The sequence below is a fragment of the Trichoderma aggressivum genome (genome assembly GCF_033847375.1).
Source record: "Trichoderma aggressivum f. europaeum strain CBS 100526 chromosome Unknown scaffold_054, whole genome shotgun sequence".
NCBI classification, from domain to species: Eukaryota; Fungi; Ascomycota; class Sordariomycetes; order Hypocreales; family Hypocreaceae; genus Trichoderma; species Trichoderma aggressivum.
The window spans coordinates 190,007-216,581 of record NW_026946420.1 but is presented as its reverse complement, the minus strand read 5'-3'; the positions used below and the strand labels follow the sequence as shown (position 1 = coordinate 216,581).

Here is a 26,575-nt window from a genome sequence, read left to right as displayed (position 1 = left end):
TATTAATAAGGTTATTATAATACTTTATTATATAATATTTATTATTATATTTTTTATAATTAAGTATAATATATATATTTTTAAAATATAACTTATTATATTTTTAGTAAGTTAGCCTTAAAATAGATTTATTTTTTAATATATTTAGTTTTATAAAAATACTTTTTTAAAATATAATAGCTTTATTAATATTACCTTTTTATTAATTATTTTTTTATAACCTTTAAAAGTTATTATTTTTTTATTCTCTTTTTTAGTTATAGTTTTTAAAACTTTATAATTTATTATTATAGTTTACTACTTTAGCTTATTTTTTTATATTATAAAAGTTTAATTAAGTTATAGGGAGTTTAATATTAAGGATACCCTTATATAAAGGGGTAAGGTATTTATTAATAAATTAAAGGATATAAAAGTTATTTAAAAGGCTGCCTAGGATTTTACTAAAGATTACTTTAAACTTTCTTAAGAAAGCTTAAAATAATTTACTTTTATTTTAATTAATATTATTTAATAACGCAGTTATATTAAGTATATAAGTAATTTTATTATTAATATTATTTTTATATTACTTTATATATTAATTATATATTAAGTTATTAAAAAAGTATTAATATTTTTTATTTTAAAAAAAAGTTTATTATTATTTTATATTTTCTTTAAAATAATTATTAATATATTAAATTTTATAAAAGTTTTTAATAAATTACTTTTTTTTAAATTTAAATTAGTTACTTAAGTATATAAAATATATTTAAAACTTTATTTAATTTTTATTTTTAAATCTTAAAGTTAGTATTTAGACTTTTTTTTATATATTAAAGTAAGTTTACTTTAGCTTTACTTTAACCTTAGGCCTTAAAAAGTTAAAGTTAAAAATAAGGTTTTTTTTATTTTTAATTACTTAAAAATATTAAATTATTTTTCTTTTTTTTTATAGTTTTATTATAATAATAATATATTTTTATAGTTTATTAAGTAAAAAAAACTTATATAAGTCTAGGCTAAGGGTTTCCCTTTTTAATAAAGAAGTTATATTAAGGAGTCTTTTTAATAATAATATTATAATATTAGCTTATAAAATAACTTATAATAGTATTTATAATTATATTACTTATTAAATCTGCGGGATTATAATCTTATAGTTACTAAAGTATAATTTATATATATAAATATTATTAATAATTATTTTTATTTTTAATAATCTTTTTACTTTTTATAAGTTAAAGAAATAAACTTATTAAAAGTTAAGTTAGTAAAAAAAAATAAAAAAGTATAAAAGTAAGTTTATAAAAGCTTTATATTAAATATATAAAATAAATATATAATAGTAATTATATTTATCTTTAATTTTTTATAATTTTATAAAACTTTTAGTTATTATATAATATTTACTATTATACTAAGGGCTACGTAACCCTTAGCCTATACTTTCCTAGCGTAGTTAGAGCAATTTTATAACGCAAACGCTAAGCCCTACTGTAAGGTTAATGCGTTTTCGAGGCCTTAATATCAGGTCTGTTACTTAGCTCTAATAAAAAGTTAATAAAGTAATATAAAAGTTTTTTTATAATTAGTTTTTTTAAGTAATTTATTTATTATACTTAAGAAAAATTAAAAATTTATTTATTTATTTTTTTATTTATTTATTTTTACTTTTAATTATTTTTTATTTAATAAATATATATTATTTAAATAATTTTAATAAATAATAAAATAAATAATTTTATTTATTAAATTTTAATATTAATATATTAAAATATTAATAAAGTAAAATTATAAAAATTATATTTATTATTAAAAAGTTTAATAAAACTATAATAATTAAATTAAAGGAAAACTATACTTTAGCCTTTAGTTTAAAATCTAAAATTAATTTATAACTTAACTTAATTAATTATAATTAATTAAATTATATTTTAAAAATTTAAGTTATAAAATATAATTAATTAAAGTTTAAGACTAAACTTAAAATATATAAAAAAGCTTAAATAATAAAATTTAAAAATAATATAACTAGCTTTAAGTTTATAATTTATAATTTAATAATTTAATTAAATTAAATAAAATTATTTTATTAAGTTATAAAAGGTAATAATAATTTTATTTAAAAATAAATTATATATATAATACTTTTAAAATTAAAAAACTACTTAATAAAACTATATACTTAATTAAAAAAATAACTATTATAAAAGCTCCTAAGTAATAACTATAACTTAATTTTAACTTAAAATATATAATAAAATAATTAAGTAAATAACTAAATTTATAATTAATAAAATTTTAAATTTATAATTAAAAACTTTTAAAAAAAAAATTAAAGTTAAGTAAAGTAAAATATAAATTAAACTAGCTAAAGAGTATTAAAAACCCTAAGCTAAGTAAAAGAATTAAGAAAATTATTAAAAAAGTTAATAAAGTAATTATATATAAAAGTTTTTTTATAATTAGTTTTTTTTAAATAGTTTATTTTTTATACTTAAGAGAGAAAAGTAAAATTATATAATTATTTTATTAAATAAAAAATTTATAAATATATTATTAATTTTTCTTAAATATACTTTTTTTAATAAATAAATAACTAAGGATTTAATAATAATTTATTAAATTTATTAAATAATAATAATAATAATATTAATTAAAAAAATTATTATTTAAATTAATTTTTAAAAATAATATTTATAAATTCCTAAAAAATATTATAAATAAATATATTATATATAAATATATATCCCTAAAGTATTAGAAAAAATATAAAATAAATAGTAATATTATTAATATTATTAATATTTTTTTAAAAATAAATTATATAAATAATATTATTATTTATTATATAATTTATTTATTTCAAATATATATATTTTCTTTATTAATAATTAAAAAACATAATTATTATATTAATAAAAAAATTATTAATAATTTTTTTAAATAAGTATTATTTATATTACTACTTTTAAAAATATAAATATATATTTACTACTTAATTAATATTTAAGTTAATTTTATTTATTAATAATAAAAAAAAAAATATAAAATTTTTAATATATTATATATTAAAAATATATATAAAAAGCTTAGTTAAAAATATTTAATTATTAAGTATTATTAAAAAATAAATTATTTATATTAATATTATTTATAAAATTTAAATTAAAAATATAATTTAATATAATTAATAAAACCTTTTAAGGATTATTAATTACTTTATTAATTACTTTATTTAATAAGTAATTTAGTTACTTATTTTAATACTTTATAAAATTTAATAAAATAATAATAATAATTATTTAATTAATAAATTAAAAAATTAAAAAAATTAAAAACTTTTAAAAATTAATATTTATTAATTATTTTAACTTTAATATTATAAATAATATTATTAATAATAATATAATTATTTAAAATAATATTAATTAATTTATAAAAAATATTAAAAATAATATATTAATAAATAAAAAAATATAATATATTTATATAAATTTACTATCTCTCTTAAGTATAAAAAATAAACTATATAAAAGAAATTAATTATAAAAAAGCCTTTATATATAATTACTTTATGGAGGTTATATTTATTATTAAGAGATTTAGTAAAGCTATAATAGCTAGGTTAAAGGAAGGCTATGCCCTAGCCTTTAATATAATTACTTTATTAACTTTTTTAATAATTTTCTTAATCCCTTTACTTAGCTTAGGGTTTTTAATACCCTTTAGTTAATTTAGCTTATACTTTACCTTACTTAACTTTAGTTTTTCCTTTTTTAAAGCTTTTAATTATAAATTTATAATTTTATTAATTATAAATTTAGTTATTTACTTAGCTATTTTATTATATATTTTAGGTTAAGATTAAGTTATAGCTATTACTTAGGAGTTTTTATAATAATTATCTCTCTTAATAAGTAAGTGCGTAGTCTTATTAAGTATTTTTTTAATTTTAAAAGTGTTATATATATAATTTATTTTTAAGGATTATTACTGCCTTTTATAACCTAATAGAATAATTAGCTTATTTAGTTTAATTAAGTTATTAAACTATAAGTTATAAGCTTAAAATTTATATTATACTTAAACTTTATTATTTAGGCCTTTTTATATATTCTAAGTTTAGTCTTAAACCTTAATTAATTATATTTTATAGCCTAAATTTTTAAGGTTTAACTTAGTTAGCTATAGTTAATTAAGTTAAGCTATAAATTAATTCTAGATTTTAAACTAAAGGCTAGGGTATAGCCTTTCTTTAACTTAGTTATTATAGTTTTACTAAACTTTTTAATAATAAATATAACCTTTATATAAATTTACTATAATTATTATAAGGGAATACTTTATATTAATAAAGTTTATTATTACTTTTATAAATAAAATTATTAAAATATTAATTAATATATAAATAAAAATATTTTATTAATAATTTTATTTAGACTAAGTTAATATAATAGTTATATTAAAAAACTAAAAATATATAAATAATAATTATTATAATTATAAAACTATAAAAGTGCTATAGGGTAGCTAGTTTTATCACTGGTCTAGTAATTAAGGTAAAAAGGTGTAATAAAGTGCAAATAGCTTGTTATTACTGTTTAATCTGTGTGATTACCAGTATAGGAAAACTCAGGAAAACCTCCTCTATTTATATTTCATTTTCCTCCACAAGCAGCCAGAATCATAGTACAAGACTAGTACCGTTAGATAGCCCTGTTTCCTAGCTATCGAATGGTATAACTTATGTAGTCCTGTTCCTTCCAGTAGTAGCAGAATCGCTGAGTGTTCAACAAGTGTTTTGTTGAGGATTTGTGTAAAAGTAACCTTTAGCCATGAATGACGAAATGAGCGATTTTGAGCGATTTGGCAAGGCTCCCCCCTTACGATCTTGGAGACCCGCTTTTCCAAGCGATCTGATTGGCTAAAAACGCTTATATAAGCAGGATTCTAGCATTCTAATTAGCTGAAATCGGGATAAAAGTGGGTCTTTCGAAATTCAATTTGGTTTTGGGATTTTCGGAAGTTAGCCGTTACAGGGCTTTTGGGTGCTGTAACCTTCTGTAAGCTAGGGAGCTTATGGTTGCTGAATAAGCTATGCCTAATTAGGCAGTGGCTATTAAGATAAGTAGGGAGCTAAGCCTAAATAGGCAATTGCTTATAAGCTATAGGGTAGGTTGTAAGATCATAGATCAAGTATAGCTATGATTAATATTATAGAGGGTTATAGAAGGCTATAGGGGATAGCTAACTGGAAATAGCTGTAGCTAGCGCTATAAGCTAGCTATAGAGCTCTAAAGAGCACCAAAATAACCACTATAACTATAGCTATAATATCAATAATAGCTATAGTCTTATAATAATAATATTAATATTTAAGTATAAGTTATAAAGTTTTTTTATATTATATAAATAACTAGTTTTATAATTAATTTTTAATAACTTACTTAACTATATTTATATATTAATTTAATACTAAAAGAATTACTATTTAAGCTTTATTTATTTATAATTAAGAATAAATATTTAGAGTACTTAAGAGAAAAATAGTAAATATATTAAGTTAATATAGTAAAATTAATATTTATTTATATTTTACTAATTTAATTAACTAAAATCCTAGGGTAAAATTAATATTTATTTATATTTTACTAATTTAATTAACTAAAATCCTAGGGAAAATAAGTTTATAAAAATTTTAATTTATTTTTTATACTTTTTAAATACTAAGTTAATAATATTATAAAAGTTATAAATTGTAAAAGGTAATTAGCTAAAAATAACTATACCTTATACTATAAGCTAGCTATAGGGCCCTAAAAACTACCAAAATACCCACTATAAGCTTTATTTTATAATAGCTATAGCTATAGCTTATAGCTATAGACTAATAGTGCGGAAGCGAAATTTCATAAACCCAAATTCAACATCCTTCAAGATGCTGTCCTTCCTGAGCCTGACTAGCCAGCCACTCACTCACTCATTTTCACTCTGCCTGCGCCATTCTACGTGCAAAGCCTCTTCGCGCCTCCCGGAGCGCCACCGTCGTCGCCTTCTTCCTCATCGTCTTCTTCGAGCTTAAGATAGTTGCGCTTGCGGGAGTCTTGTGGCGTAGGCGGTTGTTCCCGGAGGAATTGGTCAGTCGGATCCTCCTCCGTGAGGTCAACAAACACTATATTGTTTCTCTCGTTTTGTTGTCCAGTCGTCGTCGACGAGGCTGTGCGATATATATGCGAAGGTGCGGAGCCGATGAATAAACTTGCTTCGCTTTCTGCGGCCGGTGGGGAGTTGTTTGAATCGTTTGAATCATCAGAATCACGCCCACAGCCTCCCGTTCTTCTATTGCCCTGCGGGCTGCGTGTGAGTGATTCTGTATATGACGGGGCGTATCCATCATCGGAAACGAAGAGGCTGCCCTCCACATTGCCATTGGTTGAAATTTGATAAGACGCTATATCTTGGTCAAATTCTTGATCAAATTCTTGATTAAACTCTTGATCAATCTCTTTGTCAATCTCTTGGTTCGGCTCATTTTCGTGATTCTCGTCCTCGGTAAGGTCAATGACTTCATGTCCAGAGACTGATCGGTCATCTGGCACGATGGTGGCCGATCCATCATCACTCTCACTCTCACTCTCACTCCCACCGTCACCGTCACCGTCACCGTCACCGTCGACGGCCATCAAGCGAAGCAAGTGGAAGTTGTTGAGCAGATCGTTAGCTTGTGAGTCCCCTGTAGAAGGGCCACCGTCTTCCTCATTGTTGACCGAGTTGACCCCCATATTATGCCGCGGAATTGTTTGTGATGGGGCATCGTCGTCGCTGTCATCATCTGAGCTCGAACCAGAACCTGAATCCGAACCAGGGCTTGGAGGACGACTTTGGCGAGGGCCAGAGCCAGAGTTAGAGCCAGAGTCGGAGTCAGAGCCAGAGCCAGAGTCAGAATCAGAATCGGGGTCAGAATCAGAGCCGGGGTCAGTATCTGAACTTGAGTCTTCCGGAGGGGTTTCCTCTACTACCCCGAGAACTCCAAGCAAAAGGTCCCAATCTGCATCTGATGGCTCAAACGAACTGAGTGATGGAAAGAGATTCTTCAACTGTGATTTAAAACGATCACCGGCTTCTTTGGGCCTGCGGACAGAGTTGTTCACGTCCTTTATAAAGTGCCAGTCTCGCACTGGTTGCTTCCTCTCCTTTGTATCAAGCCACCGGTCGAAATCCCAGAACTCAGCCTGGTCTAGGCCTCGGAGGCTATAAACATAGTCCATGCCTTGTATTGTGCGCAGTGGTCGGAAACCTCTGAAATTAGGGTGTATTTGCATTTTGCGCTTCATGTGCTCGACTATGCCCCTCGGTTCATGTTGGCGACGCCTATACTCCTCACTGGACTCTGGGAGGTAGACGCCGAGAGTTTTGAGGCGAATGGCCTCTGGAAGCCATACGAGCGAAAATGTGCGGCGTGATGTATATTTTCCGCGGTCATTGATAGCAAAGGTGAGATGCTGCGATCCTATCCAGAGGATCTCAACATGCTGCAGCCGTTGAACGTTTGCTTTAATACCTTTGGCAAAGCGACCCTATTCGCCCAAAGAAGAGAAAGCAAACGTATTTAGGCCATAGAACATATGGCTGCCCCAGAAATGCCACTTCTTGCAGACCAACAGAGGAGCTAGGAATACGTTTGGATCAGGCGCAAATTGAATGCTTACCGGAGCCCTTCCCACGTGTAGGCGATGGAGGTAGCTCGGCCTTGGATTGAGATTCATGGGTGCCTCATCTAACGGATGATGCGGGTCCAGGCGGGATATGGCATGAACCACCTTGCCTCGAAAGTCGAAGAAATGTCGTAGAATCTGGAATTGTATCTCATCGGGCATTTTCCTAGGCAGCTTTCCCCTAGTGATGTTGCCCACAGGCATATCAGAAGGCCGCGGCTTCTGGTGATCCGAGGGGTTCTGCAATATATCTGCTTGTATCTCTCTGTTTGTAGGCTTTCTCAGATTTAGATCCGGATGAATTTTTTTGAGGTTAGGCGAAGCATTTCCCTCCATGCACGCGCGCTTGTAGACTCTTTCCCAGCTCTCGCTGCCAATGCGATCTGGCCAAGTCTGTTCCGCCAGTTAGTCAAAGAGCAAAGACGCTTGAGATTTTCAAACTTCCCGAGGCTACGCACCACTTGAGTCTTCCTCGGTGTGTTCCTCGATTGGCCAAGTCTTACATTTCTGTCCTCCAGCTCTATAATCCTCGCGTTTAGTTCTTCTATTGCTCTCTTTCGCTCCCGTGATTTGAGATGAACACGAGCAAAGCAATATCGATATTCTGGGGCGGCATGACGGAACGTGTGTGCCCCTTCTGCGTCAGAGTCGGTGAGTGAATATTCGTCTTCGTCTTCCGGGACGCCAGATGGGTCGTCATCGGCAGCTTGTGGTCCTATTCCCTCATTTGCCGTAGCTGGCGCATCTGCCCGCACATCAGAATTGTTCTATTGGAGCATCATCTCGTGGAGGTTGATCATGCTTACTTGGAGGATCATCATCCTCATGCGAGAGGCCATACTCGTCGGTAGTACCGGTATCAGCTTCAGAAGGAGTAAGGTTGATGGTTGAAAGACGATCATCATCGTCATATGAAGTGTCATCCATAGTGACTGTGCTCAAGACTGAAATAAGAGAATGCTTTACTGATCAACGGCCGTAGCTTGGAGGAGAAGAGTTGGGACTATATAGGTGATTTTGAATCACGTGTGCTTCAATGATTCTGCCTTGAAGCGGTGAAAATGCTGCAAAGAGCTGGCGAAGAGGCGAGCAACGTGCACTCTTATTAAGCAAAGCTGCTTCCAGATTTGCTTATTAATGTTTAAAAAAAAACTAATAAGCCACCACAATTACTATAGTACCTACCTAGCCATAAAGTGAAATACTGACTGGCAATTGGTTAGATCTGTGTTTTTTGTGCTATTTATGACCGCCTGGTTGACCTTGACTCTCTAACAGCTGGGCTTCAATAGCACTTTAGCGCCCCCAGTGCTCCGTGCTCCGTACTGTCTATAGTACTGCGCTACTTCCTAGCGTGACCGCCAGGGAAACTCTACATTTTGCCGCGGACAACTGCCATCAAGCTGCCTCTTACATGCATGCCGCGTTACAAGTCTCTGCAGGATAATCCACCACTGCTAAAGACCAATCCAAAGCGTGTTGCCTCTGGTTTGTCAGATTTCGACAGACGTTGGTCTCGCTCACTCTGGCCGACTATGCAAGAGAATCAGCAGCAGCAGAGCGGCGGCGGACGACCCTATAGGTCTCACCTCCGGCCGGCATGTGTCCCCTGTCGCCGGAGAAAGTCACGATGCCAGACCGCGGGCGATGCCACCGTGTGCCTGACGTGTCGTGCTCACCAGACTGAGTGCTACTTTCCCGGAGACTCACAAACACCTGAATCTCCGGAACCTGCTCGTCGCCGTCGCCGTCGAGCGGAAGCTCGGCCGTCGCCTGATGCCTCCGGCGCAAGCCCCTTGAGGGTTGCACGAGGTGTGGCGCCATTCCACGGAAATGCAAAGGCCAATACCTCAGCGTCCATGATTGGGTCGAGAAGCACGTCAATGGGGCGGCAAAGCTCAATGGCAGTGCCAGACGTGCCGCCTAGGTCCATCTCCGGCATGTCGAGGACAGAGCGAGGAGAAGAATCAACTCTGGCCTTGGGCTCCGATGATGATCAACATCTCAATCTACACATTGTAGGACCGGCCTCTACCAATGATAGTCAGGTTTTGTCTACATATCTCTCGGGTATACCCGGAGCTACCCGGAGCACCAGAATGATCATTCCGGAGCCCGCCAGCTGTTCGCGTCCGGTTCTATTCACAGAGGTTCAGAAGCGGCCGGTGGGCCTCAAGTTGAATCGTAGTTTCTCAGCGGAAAAGCTGGAGATAATCGAGAAGCTCCTGGAACCTCATGACGAGGCCGTCATTGACGAGTTCGTCGTCCTTCCTTTTCGCCTGCCGCCTTCCACGTAGCTGACTCTCTTTTCCTTGTAGATACTTTAGAAAAGTGAATGTCTGCCTTCCACTTCTAGATGAAGTCTCATTTCGTCGTCAATACCGGGAAGACAAGACGCGGATTTCGCCAGCGCTGCTGGCGTGCCTGTATGCCCATACCATTGTGTACTGGCAAAGCTCCCCAGTCTTGAGTCGGTACAGGTGTCCGGAGAGTCGCTTCATCTGGAACCTCGCCAACGAAGCGGTATACTCTGAGCTTCATCTATCACCTGGCATGTCTATCATCAAAGCAATTGTACTCAATATCGGTGGACGCCCTACCACCTCTTTGATAGGTAATGGCGTGCTTCTCGGATCTGCAGTCTCCATGGCACATTCGTTGGGGCTGAACCATAACCCTCTTCCGTGGCAGATTCCGCTACCGGAGAAGTATTTGCGCATGAAAATTTGGTGGGCTCTGCTGGTTCATGACAGATGGTAAGTACGATTTGCTCGACTATCGAGTTCCCAGAAACAGAGCGCGAGTGTGTGTATGTGGAAAGCTGACTTACAAATGCCAAATCGCAGGACGAGCTTGGCACACGGCACGCCGCCTCACATCCAAAAGTCTCAGTATGATGTGCCCCCGCCAACTCTAGAGTATCTTAGTGAAGGCTTAACAGACGGAAGTAACCTGCGATCCGAGCTTAGAACCAATATCTTCATTTCGCTAGTAACCCTGAGCGAAGTGCTTGACCGATTTCTGCAGTACGTATACTGTGTTGGGCGAGATAAGCAGTCCACTACCGATCTCGAGCATGCGTTGCATCGATGGGTCGAGACATTAGAGGGACCCTGTCGCCGGATTGTCCTGCGAGGATCTCATCTGGATGTTACCGGAGCCGCAAACCTTCGCCTGGCATATTTAACTGCCAAACTGCTATTGCAGAGGATACAGCTTGAGGCAGAGAAGCAGGGCGACCATGTCAGCGAGGGGGGTGTGTTGAATCGGTATTCTGGGGCACGCATGACATCTGAGGAGATGCTGATGCTCATTCAAGACTTTCAGCCAGAGCACCTCGGTGACTTTTGGATGTCCGTCAGCTCCTTTTCCTTCCCGGCCGCAGTCAACTTCTTGTTGCGGTGCGCGCTGGAGACTGAGAACTCTCCCGAGGGACTGGCCCAAAGCCCCTCGTTCAGGATTGCCCGCGACATAATCACCACACTCCGATCACATCAGGAGCAGTACAAGTGGGATTTGGGCGACATCTGCCTTGCCCAACATGCCGAGATTGTGGAGAAGATCCTGGCGGGCGTGGCGCCAGACGAGCAAGGTGGAAATCATAGCAGCCTGGACCTCCAGGACTTTGACGCCTCGATCCTGGACCACATCTTCCCAAGCGTATGGGACCCGTTGCAAAACGCCTGGTGAATAAAGAAAGAAAGCCAATGGACCAGTTTTCGGTTAGGGAAAATGGAGAAATAGGGGGCCCGCAGAATAATACGGAGCTGTCAGAGAGCGCCGGGCAAAGTTTATCTCCCGCGGGAAACTTTTGTTGGCCGCGGCAAAGCTAGGAAAGTAAGCAACCACCGCTGCGAAGATATCCACAACGATACGATATCGGAAGTAGACGGGAAAAGCGCTGAGATGGGATTTTTTGTTTTTGTATATAATACCATAATGTCCTTGGAGGTCGGGTGCAGCTGGAGTTATCATCATCAAGCAGTCAAACAAACCGCAACAGTTGTTCTGACAACACTATCTTCTTCAAGCAACAGGAGCAGTCAATCTTTGCACATCCATTGATCCTTTGAAAGGGTCAAACAGTTTTCTCATTTTAGTTTTCACACACTTACACAAATATTCACAATGGCTCCGGGAGCTCTAGTCGAATCTGAAAGCCCTCTGTTGGCCCCCGTGTCGGGAAAGCTCGACGTTGCCCCTACACTCTACGCCGGAATCGACGAGAAACAGCTCCGTGAAAAGTCCAAGGCACACTTGATCAACTACGGCACCAAGTTTCACGATGATGTGATCACCGGGGCTCGTGGAATGTACATTTACACAGCCTCTGGCCACAGAATCCTTGACTGGACTTCGGGCCAGATGTCTTGTCTTCTTGGCCATGGACACCCCGAGATTGTTAAGACCATTTACGACCACGCCATGTACCTCGACCATCTCTTCTCGGGCATGGTTTCTCCTCCTGTTATCAGCCTCGGGGAGCGTCTTTGCAAGGCTCTTCCGGAGGGCCTGGACAAGGCCTTCTTCCTTTCCACCGGTGGTGAGAGTAACGAGGCCGCTATTAAGATGGCAAAGGTGTACACTGGCAAATGGGAAATCGTTGGCCTTGGTGCTTCTTGGCACGGCATGACTGCCCAGGCTCTGGGAGCTCAATACCACTTCGGTCGTAAGGGCCAAGGCCCAACTATCCCCGGCCAGTTCATGCTTCCCTCGCCCAACGCATACCGCTCTCAGTTCCGCAATCCCGATGGATCTTATGACTGGGAGGCCGAGCTTGATTACGGCTGGAAAATGATTGACTTGCAGTCCACTGGCAACCTTGCCGCCTGCATTGTGGAATGCATTCAAAGCTCAGGGGGCATGCTTGTTCTCCCCCCCGGATACCTCAAGGCCATGAAGAAGCACTGCGAGGCAAGAGGCATGCTCCTCATCGTCGACGAGGCACAAACCGGAGTCGGACGATGCGGCGACTTCATGGCCATCAACCACGAGGACGTCGTGCCGGATATCCTCACCCTGTCCAAGACTCTCGGCAACGGCCTTCCCCTCAGCGCCGTCATCACCAGCGACGAAATCGACCGCGTCTGCGCCGAAAAGGGCTTCATGTTCTACACCACCCACGTCAACGACCCCCTCCCCGCCGCCGTCGGCGACAAAGTGCTCGAAATCGTCTTCCGCGACAACCTCGTCCAGCACGCGCGCGAGGCAGGCAAAGTCCTCCACGACGGCCTCCAGAAGCTAAAGTCCCGCTACGCCTGCATCGGCGACGTGCGCGGCCGCGGCCTCATGGCCGGCATCGAGATCGTCGCCAGCCGGGAAACCAAGGAGCCCGCCCTGGAGCTGGCCAAGAGCATCGGCGACACGGCGTACAACCTGGGCGTGTGGGCCAACTTGAGCAGCCATCCGAGCTTTGGGGGCACGTTCCGGATTGCGCCGCCGATTACGGTGACGGCGGAGCAGATTCAGGAGGGACTTGATATGTTGGAGAGGGCTTTTGCGGAGACGGAGGGGACGATGCCTCTTTATTGAGTATCTGGTTCTCGATGAGTTACATGATACTGGGGATTGGATTTAGGTGAATTGGTTGTGATTGAGTTTTGTTTGCTTTGGCATAGTGGGTTTAAAATGGGCGCATGTTAACGAGATCTTTTGGTGGTTTACCTGACTTTATGTCTTGAATCGAAGGATAAAGGGAGAGACATATATAGTCGAGAACATTCATAGTAAGAGCGTGATACTTAAAAAAACATTCGTTAAGAACAATCACGGAGGATGTTACTCTCAAGGCATAAGTCAACAGAGGCAGAATATCGTCCTTATAAGAGTTTTTTTTCACGTCACAGTTCGCAGCGAGAGAAACTTCAAGTACGGCGGTGAGAAGAAAGAAAATAAAAGGTATCATTCATAAGCTCATCACCTATCCAGCAAATTTCGCAATTCATCCCGTCTTGCCCAGTCATTCAAATCCATGCTCTGCCATTTGAATTCGCTCGCTTTTTCTCATGCATGGCGCTGAACACACACAAAAACGAAAAAAAAAGTCGCCCAAGAGATTTTGAAAAAAGAGACAAAAACAAGTATGCCACTGAAAACGCCGGTCCATTGCAGGAAAATGTTTTTTTTGGTGAGAAAAAAGAAGCCGCCATGCTCGCTCGCTCGCTATGCTGCAACGTCGAGATTTTTTAGATGCAGAAGAATTGTTTGCTTAAAGAGTGTGATCGTGGATTTTTGTAACATTGTGTTGATGAGTCGGAGGTGTGCGATTGTAGTCCGCGTTGTGATGCCAAGTGTGCGAAGTATGTATGTGTGCCGTCCTGATATCGTGGTTGGATATTGTGAATCTATCGTGAACGCAGCTTGAGGTGTGGGCTGAGCCGTCTGGAGATGCCGCGTACAGCGACGCCGAGGACCATCAAAACTTCCAATCCGACAATGCCCATCCAGACAGTGTTGAGAAGCTTCTCCTCATAGTCGGAGGAGTAGCCGTTGAAGTAGCCCGAAGACATGGAGTAACTGGACATGGAGTAACTGGACATGCCCCGCGCCATGATGGATATTTTTTGGTGGATCGATTCGAATTTGAACAAAGTGTAGACAGACACAGGGAGGCGACTTAATTGCTTATTCCGTTGAATAGACCTGGGGCAACCTGGTTAGAATGGGTCATGAAGAGAAGAATATAAGGACAACGGAAAACAAGTCTGGTCTGAGAGATATTCGAATCACTGCATGCCCAACTCGAGCCCAACTTCAACATCCCCGCCGCAAAGGTCGGTCACGAGTGGCACACGAGGGTGGCGGCAAACGGCAAATATCGCAAAGGATCGGACAAGACCTCACCAGTTCGTAGAAACATACCAAGTACAAGCAAATGGGTCACAACACGGTTGAAGATAACACTATACTCGCGGCTGCGAGATGTCGATTTTCGGTCCTGCTACAATCGAGACCCACGATCAAAGGCCCGGATGCTGATCATAAAACTGGCCCAAACGTTGATATATGATGCAAAAATCTCCAGATTCTCAAGAGCGGCGGTCGGGGCGCAGAGGTCGAGTCAGTGCTAGTTTGTATGCACTCGAGTGGATTCCTCTCTATGATATGTGCGTCGCGTGAGCCGTAAAAGCTGGCTTCCCGTACCCTGTCCTAGCCTGATCAAGCAGCAACTATTGGTTGGCTACCACGAATGCGTCGAAACAAGGCTTTGCACAGGTGAACCAGTCTATGAGGAGGGAGGTCGAAAAGATGTAGGAGTTGGTCGTGAGGCTGAGAGGAAAGAAGGATGCTGAAGCAACCGTGGCTTTTCGGTCGTCTTATGGCGTTGCTGGCCCTCCTGCTCTGTTGGGGGATAAATTTCCTCTTGGCCGTTTGCCTTTACCATATTGACGGGATGCCCTTGTCACCTTTAAAATCTGAGCCCCACGTGCAGCCACCCTCATCTTGCTTGGGGCAATGGGAATGAGATTTGGTGTGTGAGACGGACGAAATGAAGCCGTTTTGCGGCTGCCGACGGGTGGGGCCGCATCCCGGACAAGAGAGACATGTTTCGGCGCCCAGTTTATAGCCCTCTGGATACCCTCTGGATGTCCTCTGGATGCCCTCGCCAGCTTCATCATTTCCATCCAGAGCTGGTGTTTTTCTTCGTCGTCGTAGGTGCGTAAAGAGGCTAGAAAATCTTGCTGCTACTGGGCCATGCAGCTTGCCAAGGGTCCAACTCACGGCCCCCGCCCGTTATCCCTGTTGCGCCCTATGGGGTATGTAGCCGCTTAACAAGGGTTGAGGCAGCCGATGAAAATGCGGTGACGCCGATTCATACAGTACAAGCATCATCATTTTGCAGTGGTGGTGAAGATCGGCCGGCGAAGAAGCGCTTTATTCCTTTCCTCTCCCCCCTTGGTGTGCCATGGAATGACATGGCACCAGAAGGTAGTTGAATCTGAGAAATGAGCCGCAGTGAGTACGTAACAGTGAGCCTTGAAGTAGGTCAAGCATTATAGCCGAGTCGGCAGGGACACTAGCCGCAAGCAGGGAGGTGTAACGGCGTTATTGGCAGTGTGAGGAGCAATTTCCACATCAATGGATGGCGGCAAGACATGTTCCAAATTACCCAGAATATGAACACACCATCTTACAGGCCGAGACAGACCCCTTGACATCTAATGGAAACAGCCAGAATCATGCACTCGAGATCGCGGCTCCGATCATGCAGAAACCATAATTTGACGAATTTCGTACTGTCCTGCGCACTCCGTATTGGTGTTTCGAGTTGTCTGATACCTAGAATTCTAAGCGGTTGACGCTCTAGGCCCAAGGTCTCGCTTAGATATCGCCGTAGCCCGCTCCGTATCCAAGTCGCTTTAATACTCGATGCTTGTCTTCTGTGCGGAGCTCGATAGCTATGGGGCGATTAACAAGGTGGGACTTGTCTGTAATCTGGATGGTTTGGGATGACTGATGCCGGATAGATCTGAAGGATGTATTAGGTATGTTCCCTGCGGGACGCGGAGAGAGCCTCGTGCTGTAACCTCAGTCCTGGCATATGTCCTTCGATCTTATTGTATGTTATAAACCCATTAGGATCTGCCTTATCTCGAACACTTATTTGAACCCGGGGAGTTTCATGGCTTATCGGTAAGACAGGGCCGCTTCATATGGAGAGGCTTGATGCGCCTGGATAAGAGAATATTTGCCGGTTCAGTGCCATGATCCGAATGTAGAGTCAAGATGATGCATGCACGTCGAATCATCTTCACCTGGATATTTGACAGTGAGGAGTGGTGGAGAGACAAACAGCCCAGGGCGACGTTTCAGGTAGAGAGTCAGTCATTCACGTGATATTGACGATAAATTCGCAACTGATTATCAACATGGCAGGTGGCATGGAGCTTGTTCCTTTCACGCTCAAGGGATGGAATCTCTTGTACAGACAGCAAATAGAAGTACTAACCTATTTTAAAAGGTCCAGGAAATTGGAGAACAAAGCTTCCATCACAAGCATCAATCTGAGCAATCACAAGCATCAAAAGACTGTGGCGCAACTAAGCAATAGCTAGCGCAAGGTCGCCGCCAGACGAGTTTCGTCTTCCCGCTCGGCTAGCTTCTCCGTGGCTTGTCTTGTCTTGTCCAGACTAGCAGAGATGCTCTGATCTGTTGTTGTGATTGGAGGGCTTGCATGCCAACACTCTCCAATGAACATGTAGGTACCTTGCGTTACACGGCAGTTTCCCTGCAGTTCAAGTAGCATTCTGGCTACCTCGCTTCTTTCAATCCCAGCCTCTCTCCACTCGCAGCCAGCTTGCATGTGCTGTGAGAACTGCCTTGTCTTTGTGGACCCGTGCCTTGACACTGGATGCCATGCATGCCATGGTACCACCGAGCAAACAAACAAGATGTAAAGAAAGAAACAAAGGATATGAATGATCCAACACGTTCTTTCACATGCTCAGGGAAACAGAAGACGTCATCCATCCAGCCTCTGCTGAGCCACAGCGATATTGATAGGGGCCTTTTGCTCCGTAGCATCAAAAGCACGGCGACTGCACCGCCACATGTTCGCTCTAGCCTCACCCCCTTCTTCATGATGACGTCGCACATCTGCCCCGCCGACACCCCTCAATCAAGCTCTCCACGAGGTGTTGCGATACTAAATTGCGCGTCCAGCTACTGAAGCCACGATCCGTAGCCCAAAGCAGGAATTACATAAATCGCCACGTTTCTGCTCTTCTACCACCTTGGAGTCATCTATTCCGTCTCTCCTCCCGAAACCCTCGAAGCACGACGATATAGCTACGCTACACTACCAAACCACTATCCTCACCACCAGCAACGATGACTTCCACAGTTCACGTCGAGAACATTGCCGCCGCGACTGGCGATGCTGAAGTTAAGGACTTCTTCAGCTTCTGGTTCGTCCACCTGCAGCACTAAACTCTGATTCTGCGAGCCCAAGCTAACTGTCTCATAGCGGCAAAATCACCGACATCAAGGTCACCACCGAGGGCGAGACGAAGAGCGCAGAGGTTACCTTTGAGAAGGAGACAGCCATGAAGACGGCGCTGCTCCTGAACAACACACAACTCGGCCCCAACCACATCAAGGTGACGAGCGCCTCAGGCGACTCCGAGGACGATGGCTCGCACTTTGCTCGACAGGGCAACAGCAACGATGAGATTACCCAGGAGATGAAGCCCCGCACCCGCATCCTCGCCGAGTACCTCGCACACGGCTACGTCGTCGGTGACGCAACCATCCAGCGCGCCATTGAGCTGGACCACAAGCACGGCGTCTCGTCGCGATTCCTCAGCACCCTGCAGGACCTGGACAAGAAGTACCAGGCCACCGACCGCGCCAAGACGGCCGACCAGAGCTACGGCATCTCCCAGCGCGCCAACAACTTCTTCACCGGCCTGAGCAGCTACTTTGAGAAGGCCAGCAACACGCCTACCGGCAAGAAGATTGCGCAGTTCTACCTCGACGGCTCAAGACAGGTGCAGGATATTCACAGCGAGGCTCGGCGGTTGGCTGACTTGAAGACGGAGGAGCATGGCGGCAGTGCGTACAAGGCGGCTGGCTTTGAAAAGGTCTTTGGCAAGGAGAAGAAGGAGGAGAAGCCTGCGGCGGCCGATGCTCCCGCCGACGCTCCCGCCGACGCCCCCGTGATCCCTGGAACTGCTGCTCCCGCTCCCGCTCCCGGAGCCCCCTCTACTGATGCCAAGAGCGGTTAAACGAACGAGAACCAAGGAATTGCTATGGAGTTGTGTTGTTGCAAGATGTGAAAATTATTAGTCATCTTCCTCTTATGATCCGTTCAGATAATTTCTTCAACGAGTTTTTACGGTTTCAAATCACGGGCAAAGGATAGTATAGTATAGCGATGCAATGATTGATGCTATGAATGACTTATTGTACACGATGCCAATTTATTCCCCGAAACTAAGCGTTCAACGGAGTGTCTATGACAATGATTAGTCGCGAACTGCGGGATACGAGTCGCTCTAATTAGCGCTCACAGTTTCCAGGCTCCCTGGAGAACTTGTGTTTAAGCACATCGTCCATCGGCCCCTTGGGGTTCGACGTGAGACACTGTCACAAGCTTTGGTTAGAGATGGTTTATGCGTGTAAATGAATTGAATCATGAATTACTCACATCAAGTTGGGACTTTGGGTCCTTCTGGCTGGTCTTGCTGACATCTGAGGCTTTGCCGGATCCAGTGTTCCCTATTTGGGCAGCGCTTTGGCGCTCGGGAGGAGGAGATTGACGTCCCTCAGGCATGGCGATTTGGTGATGCAGTTGATGAAATTGGTGAATGAAGGTTCTTTTTGGAGCTGCTGGACTGGTTTCGAAACAATGTTGTGCTTGAAGAGAAGAGTAGAAAGTTGGATTGCTTAGATTCCCGCTGTTTAAATGTATTACGCACCGATGCGGTAGATGGCGTTGACGTCAGAGCCGTCATTGGCGGGCGATTGCATCATGTTGATGTCGCAGACAGATGAGACGGATAAGAGAATACACGTAGCTCATCGTTCTGGATATGCGACAATCAAATATGGAGCATTGTTAGTTTTCCTAGTTTATTGGGCCTCTTCGTTGCTTTCCTTGTTGTGGTCATTTTGATGGTCCCAAGTCACGTTGATAACTGTCGCCCACAACTTATACGGAGCACAAGTCCGCATCACGGCAATCCTCTGGCAAACACTTCTTTAGCACATGTCTACGATATCACTGGTTTGATAGAATGGGGCTCATCTCGTGCCAGCCAGTTTCAATTATTATCGTTATCAATCGAGACAAGAAGACGTCATGGGATAGTCTGGGTGCACGGCGATGCAATGCGTGTCTCAGTTGTCGAGGTAAGGAGTTGGTGTTATTAGACAATTTCTCGACCGAACGCGAGCCCCTGGTTTACAACCCCACAGGTGGGCGTATGTGCTCCTGTGGTTTTTATGCTGCATAAGATGCGAGGCTGCGATAAGCTTGAGAAGGAATATCGCACATGGGATTGACGGAGGACTTGGTGAGTACAAGAAGGAGCTAACATCAAAATGACAAGGACAGGTTGCACAAAGAGCTCAAGTCATCTTTCGATGTCATTGATACTACCTGACCTAAAGAGCATGTTGGGTGGTATTAGCAGATGAGCCACGTATCAGTTTCAGAACCGCAGCCTTCCAGCCGTCTACTTTACACGCATGGAATACTTGGTACCGATAGAGCGCACTCGTCAAGCCGCAACGGAGCTCATTCTCATCAATGCGACTGGAACAATCATGGAAACCTTAGTACAGTAGTGTCTGTCCAGCTTATGGAGGCTGCTCGTCCCCCCTCAGCGTTAATGCAGACAAACACACGGGCTACCTGAACCCCTAAAAGCACCGCCGTCAGTGGGCTGGTCGGGTAACTTTTTAGTGCCCGCGGCCACCACATTTCCACTCACCCCGCACCTAATCGTGCCGCTCCTCCCACCGAAGGGGGTGCCTGGCCCGTATCGACAAATCTGGTGACCTCGGGGAGCACGTCTCTCTTGTCTCAACCTTGCCCGGACGCTTTCAACGACACACCGCATCTTCAATCTCGTTTGCCGTCTTTTTTTGTCTCTGCGCCGACAGAAGCCCTGCCGAACCCGAACAGCCACCGCCGTCCGCAAAGGGAACGTGGAACGAGATTAAAAACCGCGTAAAGATCCGGCCAACAGTGGGAGCAAAAAAGGGAAGCGATAAGGGAACAAGACAAGAGAAAGAGAAGAAGAAAAAAGAAAGGGAAAAAAAAAGGGTGCGATCCGTTACAAAAGCAAAGATGCCAGATCTGAACTCGGTGCCCCCCTCGCCTCACGTCCTGGCCAGCGGCACAGCTTCTCGTCGTCAGTCGGCCAACCTGCAATCCGCTTCATCGCCGCCCTCTGCGTCTGTCAACATCCTGCCTTCCAACCAGGCCGCCGTCAACCAGCACGTTCCCTCGCAGGCTCTCCCCTCTCCCGGCTTCCCCCCTCCTCAGTCGCCCATGGGCTCAGCCGATGCCGCCGTCGGGCCAGGCCCGGGACCTCTGCGGCACCCGCGGCCGCTGACGGCTTCTGAGCTTCACATGCAGCTGGAAAAGGAGCAGGAGGCAGTGGTATGTAGCCCGTGATGGTGATGTGATACAGCCGTGGCGCAACCATCGACTGACCATCGGCAGGTAAATCGTCTGACTCGCGAGCTCTCGATGCTTCGGGCCGCCCATAATGCGTCGGTTGTTTCAAACGCCTCGTCGACGTCGAACGCTACTTCTTCCCACGACCCCATCGTCGAGTCGTCGCTCTTGTCCGGCTCCGGATTCTCGATTCCTACCTCTCGCCGCCACCATAGAACCTCGTCTTCTACATCCCAGACTTTCCCCAACTTTGCCTCGTCGTACGAAGCCCGAGCTCGGACATCCCATCCCGCATCGCTTTCACGACAGAACAGCAGTGCTTCTCGCAGAAGCCAGACTGGGTCGCCCGCGCCACCCAGTTCCATAGATCCCTCGACGTATTTTCATCAGCAGAGGAACCCTGCCGCTGCTAGCTCCGTCATGATGAGCTCCGTGGTGGCTACTCCCGGTAGCTCCGTTCTGGGTGACCAGATGAGCCCCGGCCTAATGCCCGCAACTTTGCGGTACGAAGAGACGGCCTTTTATCGACAGGAACTAGATAACGCAAAGAAGGAGAACGAGACCCTCAAGAGGCGTATCCGAGAACTGGAGAGGCTCGTCCGAGAGAGGCGATCGAGTGATGCGAGCAGGAACAGGAGCGACAGCGCGAGCACAACAGCAAGTGCGAGCGTTGCGCCGGGCGGCGGCGTTAGTATCGCGGGCCCGAGAGAGAGCATCTATGGCCACGGTCGAGATCGCGAGCGAGCCAGGCAAAGCACCACAAGCTTAGCTGGCGGAGTAAGCATTGGAGTTCCTGACGAGGAGGTCAAGGTGGGCGAGAGCGCGGCAAGCGGACGACCAGGGAACGACACCCAGGGGTAATCGTCGACTATAATCATCGACTATAATCATCGACTATAAACGACTAGATTATATTGGCAAGACGGACGGGTATACTAGGTATGGGAGATTTGGGCTCTGCTGGTACTGCGTGGAAGATATTATTGGCGTTCCGGAGCTTATTAGCGAGATTCTCGCGTTGATTCTCAAAATTGGTTGAGCTTTTCGTTTGGTTTTTCCTTTCTCATTTCCGCTCTACTCAATGTTCTGTTTTTTTAACACTGGATGCGGCAAAAAGATCGATGGCCCTTGGCAAATAGCTTCTTTTGGCCCCCTTTGCCCTTTCTTTTACAGCACAGACAAGCTAAAATAGTTTGATGCCGAGTTACATCTCGGCTTCACCATTAAGAAATAATGAATTATGAACAAACAGTTATAGTATCACCCAGTTTTCACTATATATCATCGAAACAAGTAGTTGATCCATTCCTTGCTGGCATCCAAGGTACAGCAATCTGCTCGTGAAGATGCATACCAACGCTTGGTATCCAACAGGTAAGACGAAGGAAAGTACCTCAGTCAAAGGATGACGACTTCTCGCGAGACGGCATGATCTTGAGCTTCTTGGCTCTCTTCTTTAGGACACTAAACAGAGGCTGGTCGTCGTCGTCCGAGTCATCCTTTGAAACTCGATTGTCCTTTTTCTCCGGCACGCGTGCTCTCTTCTTCGGCGGTGCTTGCTTTTTCAGGGGTTTTTCTTCCGAGTCGTCGCTCGAAACTCGGCTCTCCCGTTCCCCCGTCGCCCGCGATCTCTTCTTCTTCGCTGCTATCTTTCTCAGGGGCGTTTCTTCTGAATCCGAATACAAGTCTTCAGCGCCAGAGAGAGATGGGCCTTCTTCTTGCTACAAAGATGGTTCAGCTTCCTCGGAAACGCGGCTGCTATTGTTCTGGTCTGGGACTTGGTCTCCCTGCTGGAGACCGCGGTCTTGCTGGTATTTCTGCTTGAGGGCAGCGAAACAGTCACAGATGACTTTTCGCATCGAGACGCGCTCTCGAGTGGACGGGGTAGATTTAAACACGACGGCGAGGGCGCAGCGGAATATCCACGACTCGTAGGCCTTTTCCTCGAGCATCTTGGCGAAGAAGTCCTTTCTTTCGGTCGCGGCGGCGAGGTCCTTGACAAGGCTCTCGTTTTCGCATTGGAGTTGTTCGACTTTGTCTTTTTCTTCCTCGAGCTGTTTTGCCAAGTCGTCGTTGGCGGCCTTGAGGCTGGTGCACTTTGCTTGGTAGACAGATCTCTCCTTCTTCGTTGCTTTATTTAATCGTTCCAGGGTCAAGGTGAGTTCATTGCACTGGTTCTGGAAGTAGTCGCGTTTTTCCTGCAATTCTTGGGCTTTCTTCTCGAGGTCAAAGACTTGACGAGATACTGGATATTGAGCGGAATATGGGCTGCTGGCTTGAGTCTCTGACGAGGCGCGCTTTTGCGAGCCTGAGGCGGCGGCCTTTTCGCCGAGGGTCTTTTGAGGAACAACTTCTGGAATCTCAAACAAGTCCTCGAAGCCTTCATATGAGCTATCCATTTCCTTTAAAGCATTTTTTTCGTCTTTTGGTTTAGGCTGCCGCATCTTTTTCTCGGTAGAAGTGGTGGGAACAGATGAGTTTTCATCGCTGGAGCCGATGTCTGGGTCGAGGTATGGCCAAAAAGGGCGTTGTTTTCTCCCAGGCAAGTGGCGTAGAGTAATCTCAGGGGGCATTTTTCTCGTCAAAGTTAAGCAACCGCATGGAGTTTCGTTAACGGTGAGGCTTTGTTTTTGAGGGGGGCGGTTTGGAAGATGTTGAGCGAGCGAAGCAAAGTTGAACTAGATATGGCAACCCCCCAAAATTTATCCAGAGATAAAAAAGAGAAAATCAATATAGATTTCGGTTTTGGCCTCTCTTATTTTCTTTAACCTTTCTCTCCGTTTGTAATCTACTTGTGGGGGGGGTAATGAAAGTGAGCGGAGAGTGAACAAGAGGTTGACGCAGGTGAATGGGGTTGCGCGTTTGTTTACTGTTACGAGCATATAACACATAGCACTTTTTCTGCATCAATATTACGCTGTACGTTACGGAATTTGCAGTTATCGAGCTTTTGTCTTTAAGCCTTTGTATTAATGGTAACATCTTTGTTTCAACTCATTGTCTAAGTTGACCCTGTGCACTGAATCCTCATTTCCTCAAAACAGCAGTTATCAGTTATAGATATTCAGTAATCTTTTTCTCTTAAATACCCTTCTTTAATAATAGACATGAGTAATTCACATATTCAACCTAAATCATTCTTCGAATTATGTGTTCTACCGAAGAGTGTCGGGATATCTCAAACCCAGACCTTGAATCTCAAATCCAGCCTCAAGCAAAACACCCTCAATCCGCCTGGCGATCCAAAATCACTCCCGCAGGATCCATCGTCTCTCCATCTCCCCACGTCGCATCCCATCCATGATCAGCCAAGTAAACCTTCCACGCCGCGTCATCGTCGTCCAGCCGCCGCGACACGTCAGGGATGACAAAGTACGCCACGAGGGCACCCAGCACGGCAAACGCCGATCCGATGAGGAAAGCCACCTGGTTTCCCTTGTCCGGGTTGCTCGCGTACTTGTTGAGGATGGCCGTGAATACTTGGGTCCCAATCGCAGCACCGGCTTTTGACCAGGCGCTGATGAAGCCCATCATCTGGCCGCGGATGGACGTGGGGAAGCATTCCGAGGCTGTCAGGACGACGGTGCTGTGAGTTTTGAGAACGTTAGTCGACTGCGAGTTGCAAAGATAGCAAGGCTGATGATAATACATACCTTCCAGGTCCTACCTCACCGAGCGTCAAGAAAACACCGTAGAGCACGACAAACAGAGGAAAGACTGTCTGGATAGGGCCAATTGCACCGCCCAGGATGAACCCGAGTACTGCCTGCATGGCAAATCCCAGAGCCATCGTCTGTCGTCTGCCGATTTTATCAGACAGATAACCGCCCAAAAAGGGGCCCGGGATGTAGAAGCAGTTGATGACAACTCCCCACCCAAGATTCTTGACAAGACTCTGCCCAACGTTGGCACGGCTGATGATGGTTGAGCTGAAGATTCCAAACGGGATCGAAATCCAATTGTACAGGAACCAACTGGCCGCAGCTCCTATGAGAGGCCGGTAATACCGCTTCAGAGCCAGCCAGTACGGCACCCGCTGCTTTCTCATGGCAGACTTGCGGTAGGCCGTAGCAACGGCCATGCGCATGCGGAACCAAAAGATGCCCAGCGGAGGGATCGCACCGAGGGCAAAAGAGGTTCGCCAGACGATGTAGTACTTGTCCTCCCTCTGGCCAACGCAGAGCAGCAAAAGGAGAGGAACCAGCCCGCCCCAGACATAGCCGAGAGAAGAAGAAAGATCGGCCAGCATGGCAAACATGAAGCCGCGGTGCTTGCGGTACTGGCCGCTCTCGTCGGTGGCTTCCACGGCGCCGGCGCCGGACACGGGATACTCGCCTCCGGCCCCGACGCCGGCAACGCCTCGGGCGACGATGAGCATCCAGAAGAGGCCCTTGGGAGAGGTGCCGTTGGCGGCGGTGGACATTGCGATGCCGAGGACGAGGAGGATGGTGGTGGCCACGGCGCCCGTCTTGCGGCCCAGCTGGTCGACGATGACGCCGAAGAAGAGCATGCCGATGATCATGCCGATGAGAAAGGCGTTGCTGAGGCGCGAGTAGATGGAGTCGGTTAGGTCATCTGGGTAGATGGCGCCGAGAAGAAGTTCGACGTTGCCTATGACGGCGGCATTGCTACATATGATGAGATGAGATTAGACAGTGAGCTTCTATTACATGTAGATACCACGAGAAGAAGGACTGTGACTTACTAGCCGTCTGATCCAATGGCCAGGCCTGAGAAGAGAACCATCAACCAAACCGAGAGCTTGCTGTAGTATCCCTTGACTGACTCTGCTATGCTCCCCGCTTCAACGTCGACGTCTTCTTTGCTTTTTTCAGGCAGCTCCTCATCTCGAGTGATCTCTGCGGCCACCGGCTCGCCCGCAGTTTCAATCTTGGAGTCGGGAGATGTATTTTCCAGCTTTGGAGCCTCCATCTCCCCTGATCCAGCAGTCATGATGGGCAGTTGTCGATTAATATTGGCACATGAGATCCTTCAGCTTCACGTAGGTTTGTGTCGATCCGTGTGCACGCGAGCACAACTTACACAAAGAGGGATTGCGGAGGAGGGAGGCTGCATGTAGGGTTGCATTTACATGCGCCGTCCTCTCTCCTCCTTTTTGGTATTCTTCTCTCGCAGACATTATCTTGGCGGCACATACAGGCCACTGGCCTTGAGACGCTATCCGGTTAATCAACGAAGAGATCGGCACAAGACACGAGTGCTTGGATGTCAGATAACGCTCTCCAACTGACACTCTCCGTGTCTAGTGATGATGGCTAGGAGAATTAGCGTGGCCAAGCCTCTTATTCATGCTCAACCATGAGCCCTTCTCTTCATGTCTTGTGGGGAAGAAGATTGCAGCGCCAATCCCATGTTATATCTGAATGCTTTCCTAATCCAGTTGGCCGATCCATGGCTTGCAACTAAAAGAAAGCTGTTCTGACATCCAAAGTGGGGGACAAGATGAAACCAAACCAAAGCATCCCAGATTGCAGCCATTCCCGCGTCCGATACGATACGAACAAAAGCAACTAGGAAAAGCTCCCCACGCAAGAGTCTACATCAAGCAACATTGAATTCAGCCCAGCCTATCAATTCACAGCTCTACAGGGGATACGTCATGCCCCTACAACGTTAATCTGGTTCTTGTTCAAGACAAACAAACACCTTTCAGCCTATTAGCCGACGAATCAAACCGAGTACAAGTTCCCCGAGACGATCATGCCTTTATCTGGAGTTGGTC

At 43.7% G+C, this 26,575-nt stretch overlaps 8 protein-coding genes across 8 annotated transcripts; 4 read left to right on the top strand and 4 right to left on the bottom strand.

Moving 5' to 3' along the window:
- Nucleotides 1-5,993: 5,993 nt before the first annotated feature.
- Triagg1_9533 (uncharacterized protein) lies at nucleotides 5,994-8,630 on the bottom strand (the record flags this gene model as incomplete). The annotated part of the gene is made up of 4 exons (XM_062904501.1): nucleotides 5,994-7,565; nucleotides 7,698-8,096; nucleotides 8,162-8,448; nucleotides 8,510-8,630. 4 exons carry the CDS (start codon nucleotides 8,628-8,630, stop codon nucleotides 5,994-5,996), a joined length of 2,379 nt encoding a protein of 792 aa, XP_062751570.1.
- Nucleotides 8,631-9,238: 608 nt separating this feature from the next.
- Nucleotides 9,239-11,393, top strand: Triagg1_9532 (transcriptional regulator family: Fungal Specific TF; the record flags this gene model as incomplete). Its single annotated transcript, XM_062904500.1, has 3 exons — nucleotides 9,239-9,960; nucleotides 10,022-10,459; nucleotides 10,550-11,393. The coding sequence occupies 3 exons, from the start codon at nucleotides 9,239-9,241 to the stop codon at nucleotides 11,391-11,393; spliced, it is 2,004 nt and encodes a 667-aa protein (XP_062751569.1).
- A 438-nt stretch (nucleotides 11,394-11,831) lies between these two features.
- Nucleotides 11,832-13,235, top strand: Triagg1_9531 (uncharacterized protein; the record flags this gene model as incomplete). Its single annotated transcript, XM_062904499.1, has 1 exon — nucleotides 11,832-13,235. The coding sequence occupies one exon, from the start codon at nucleotides 11,832-11,834 to the stop codon at nucleotides 13,233-13,235; it is 1,404 nt and encodes a 467-aa protein (XP_062751568.1).
- A 4,299-nt stretch (nucleotides 13,236-17,534) lies between these two features.
- On the top strand, nucleotides 17,535-18,430 carry Triagg1_9530 (uncharacterized protein; the record flags this gene model as incomplete). Its single annotated transcript, XM_062904498.1, has 2 exons — nucleotides 17,535-17,611; nucleotides 17,671-18,430. 2 exons carry the CDS (start codon nucleotides 17,535-17,537, stop codon nucleotides 18,428-18,430), a joined length of 837 nt encoding a protein of 278 aa, XP_062751567.1.
- Nucleotides 18,431-18,638: 208 nt separating this feature from the next.
- Triagg1_9529 (uncharacterized protein) lies at nucleotides 18,639-19,178 on the bottom strand (the record flags this gene model as incomplete). The annotated part of the gene is made up of 4 exons (XM_062904497.1): nucleotides 18,639-18,658; nucleotides 18,716-18,788; nucleotides 18,853-19,061; nucleotides 19,124-19,178. The coding sequence occupies 4 exons, from the start codon at nucleotides 19,176-19,178 to the stop codon at nucleotides 18,639-18,641; spliced, it is 357 nt and encodes a 118-aa protein (XP_062751566.1).
- A 1,321-nt stretch (nucleotides 19,179-20,499) lies between these two features.
- Nucleotides 20,500-21,693, top strand: Triagg1_9528 (uncharacterized protein; the record flags this gene model as incomplete). The annotated part of the gene is made up of 2 exons (XM_062904496.1): nucleotides 20,500-20,814; nucleotides 20,878-21,693. 2 exons carry the CDS (start codon nucleotides 20,500-20,502, stop codon nucleotides 21,691-21,693), a joined length of 1,131 nt encoding a protein of 376 aa, XP_062751565.1.
- Nucleotides 21,694-22,226: 533 nt separating this feature from the next.
- Nucleotides 22,227-23,405, bottom strand: Triagg1_9527 (uncharacterized protein; the record flags this gene model as incomplete). Its single annotated transcript, XM_062904495.1, has 2 exons — nucleotides 22,227-22,553; nucleotides 22,611-23,405. 2 exons carry the CDS (start codon nucleotides 23,403-23,405, stop codon nucleotides 22,227-22,229), a joined length of 1,122 nt encoding a protein of 373 aa, XP_062751564.1.
- Nucleotides 23,406-24,057: 652 nt separating this feature from the next.
- Nucleotides 24,058-25,785, bottom strand: Triagg1_9526 (uncharacterized protein; the record flags this gene model as incomplete). The annotated part of the gene is made up of 3 exons (XM_062904493.1): nucleotides 24,058-24,418; nucleotides 24,486-25,460; nucleotides 25,538-25,785. 3 exons carry the CDS (start codon nucleotides 25,783-25,785, stop codon nucleotides 24,058-24,060), a joined length of 1,584 nt encoding a protein of 527 aa, XP_062751563.1.
- Nucleotides 25,786-26,575: the final 790 nt, after the last annotated feature.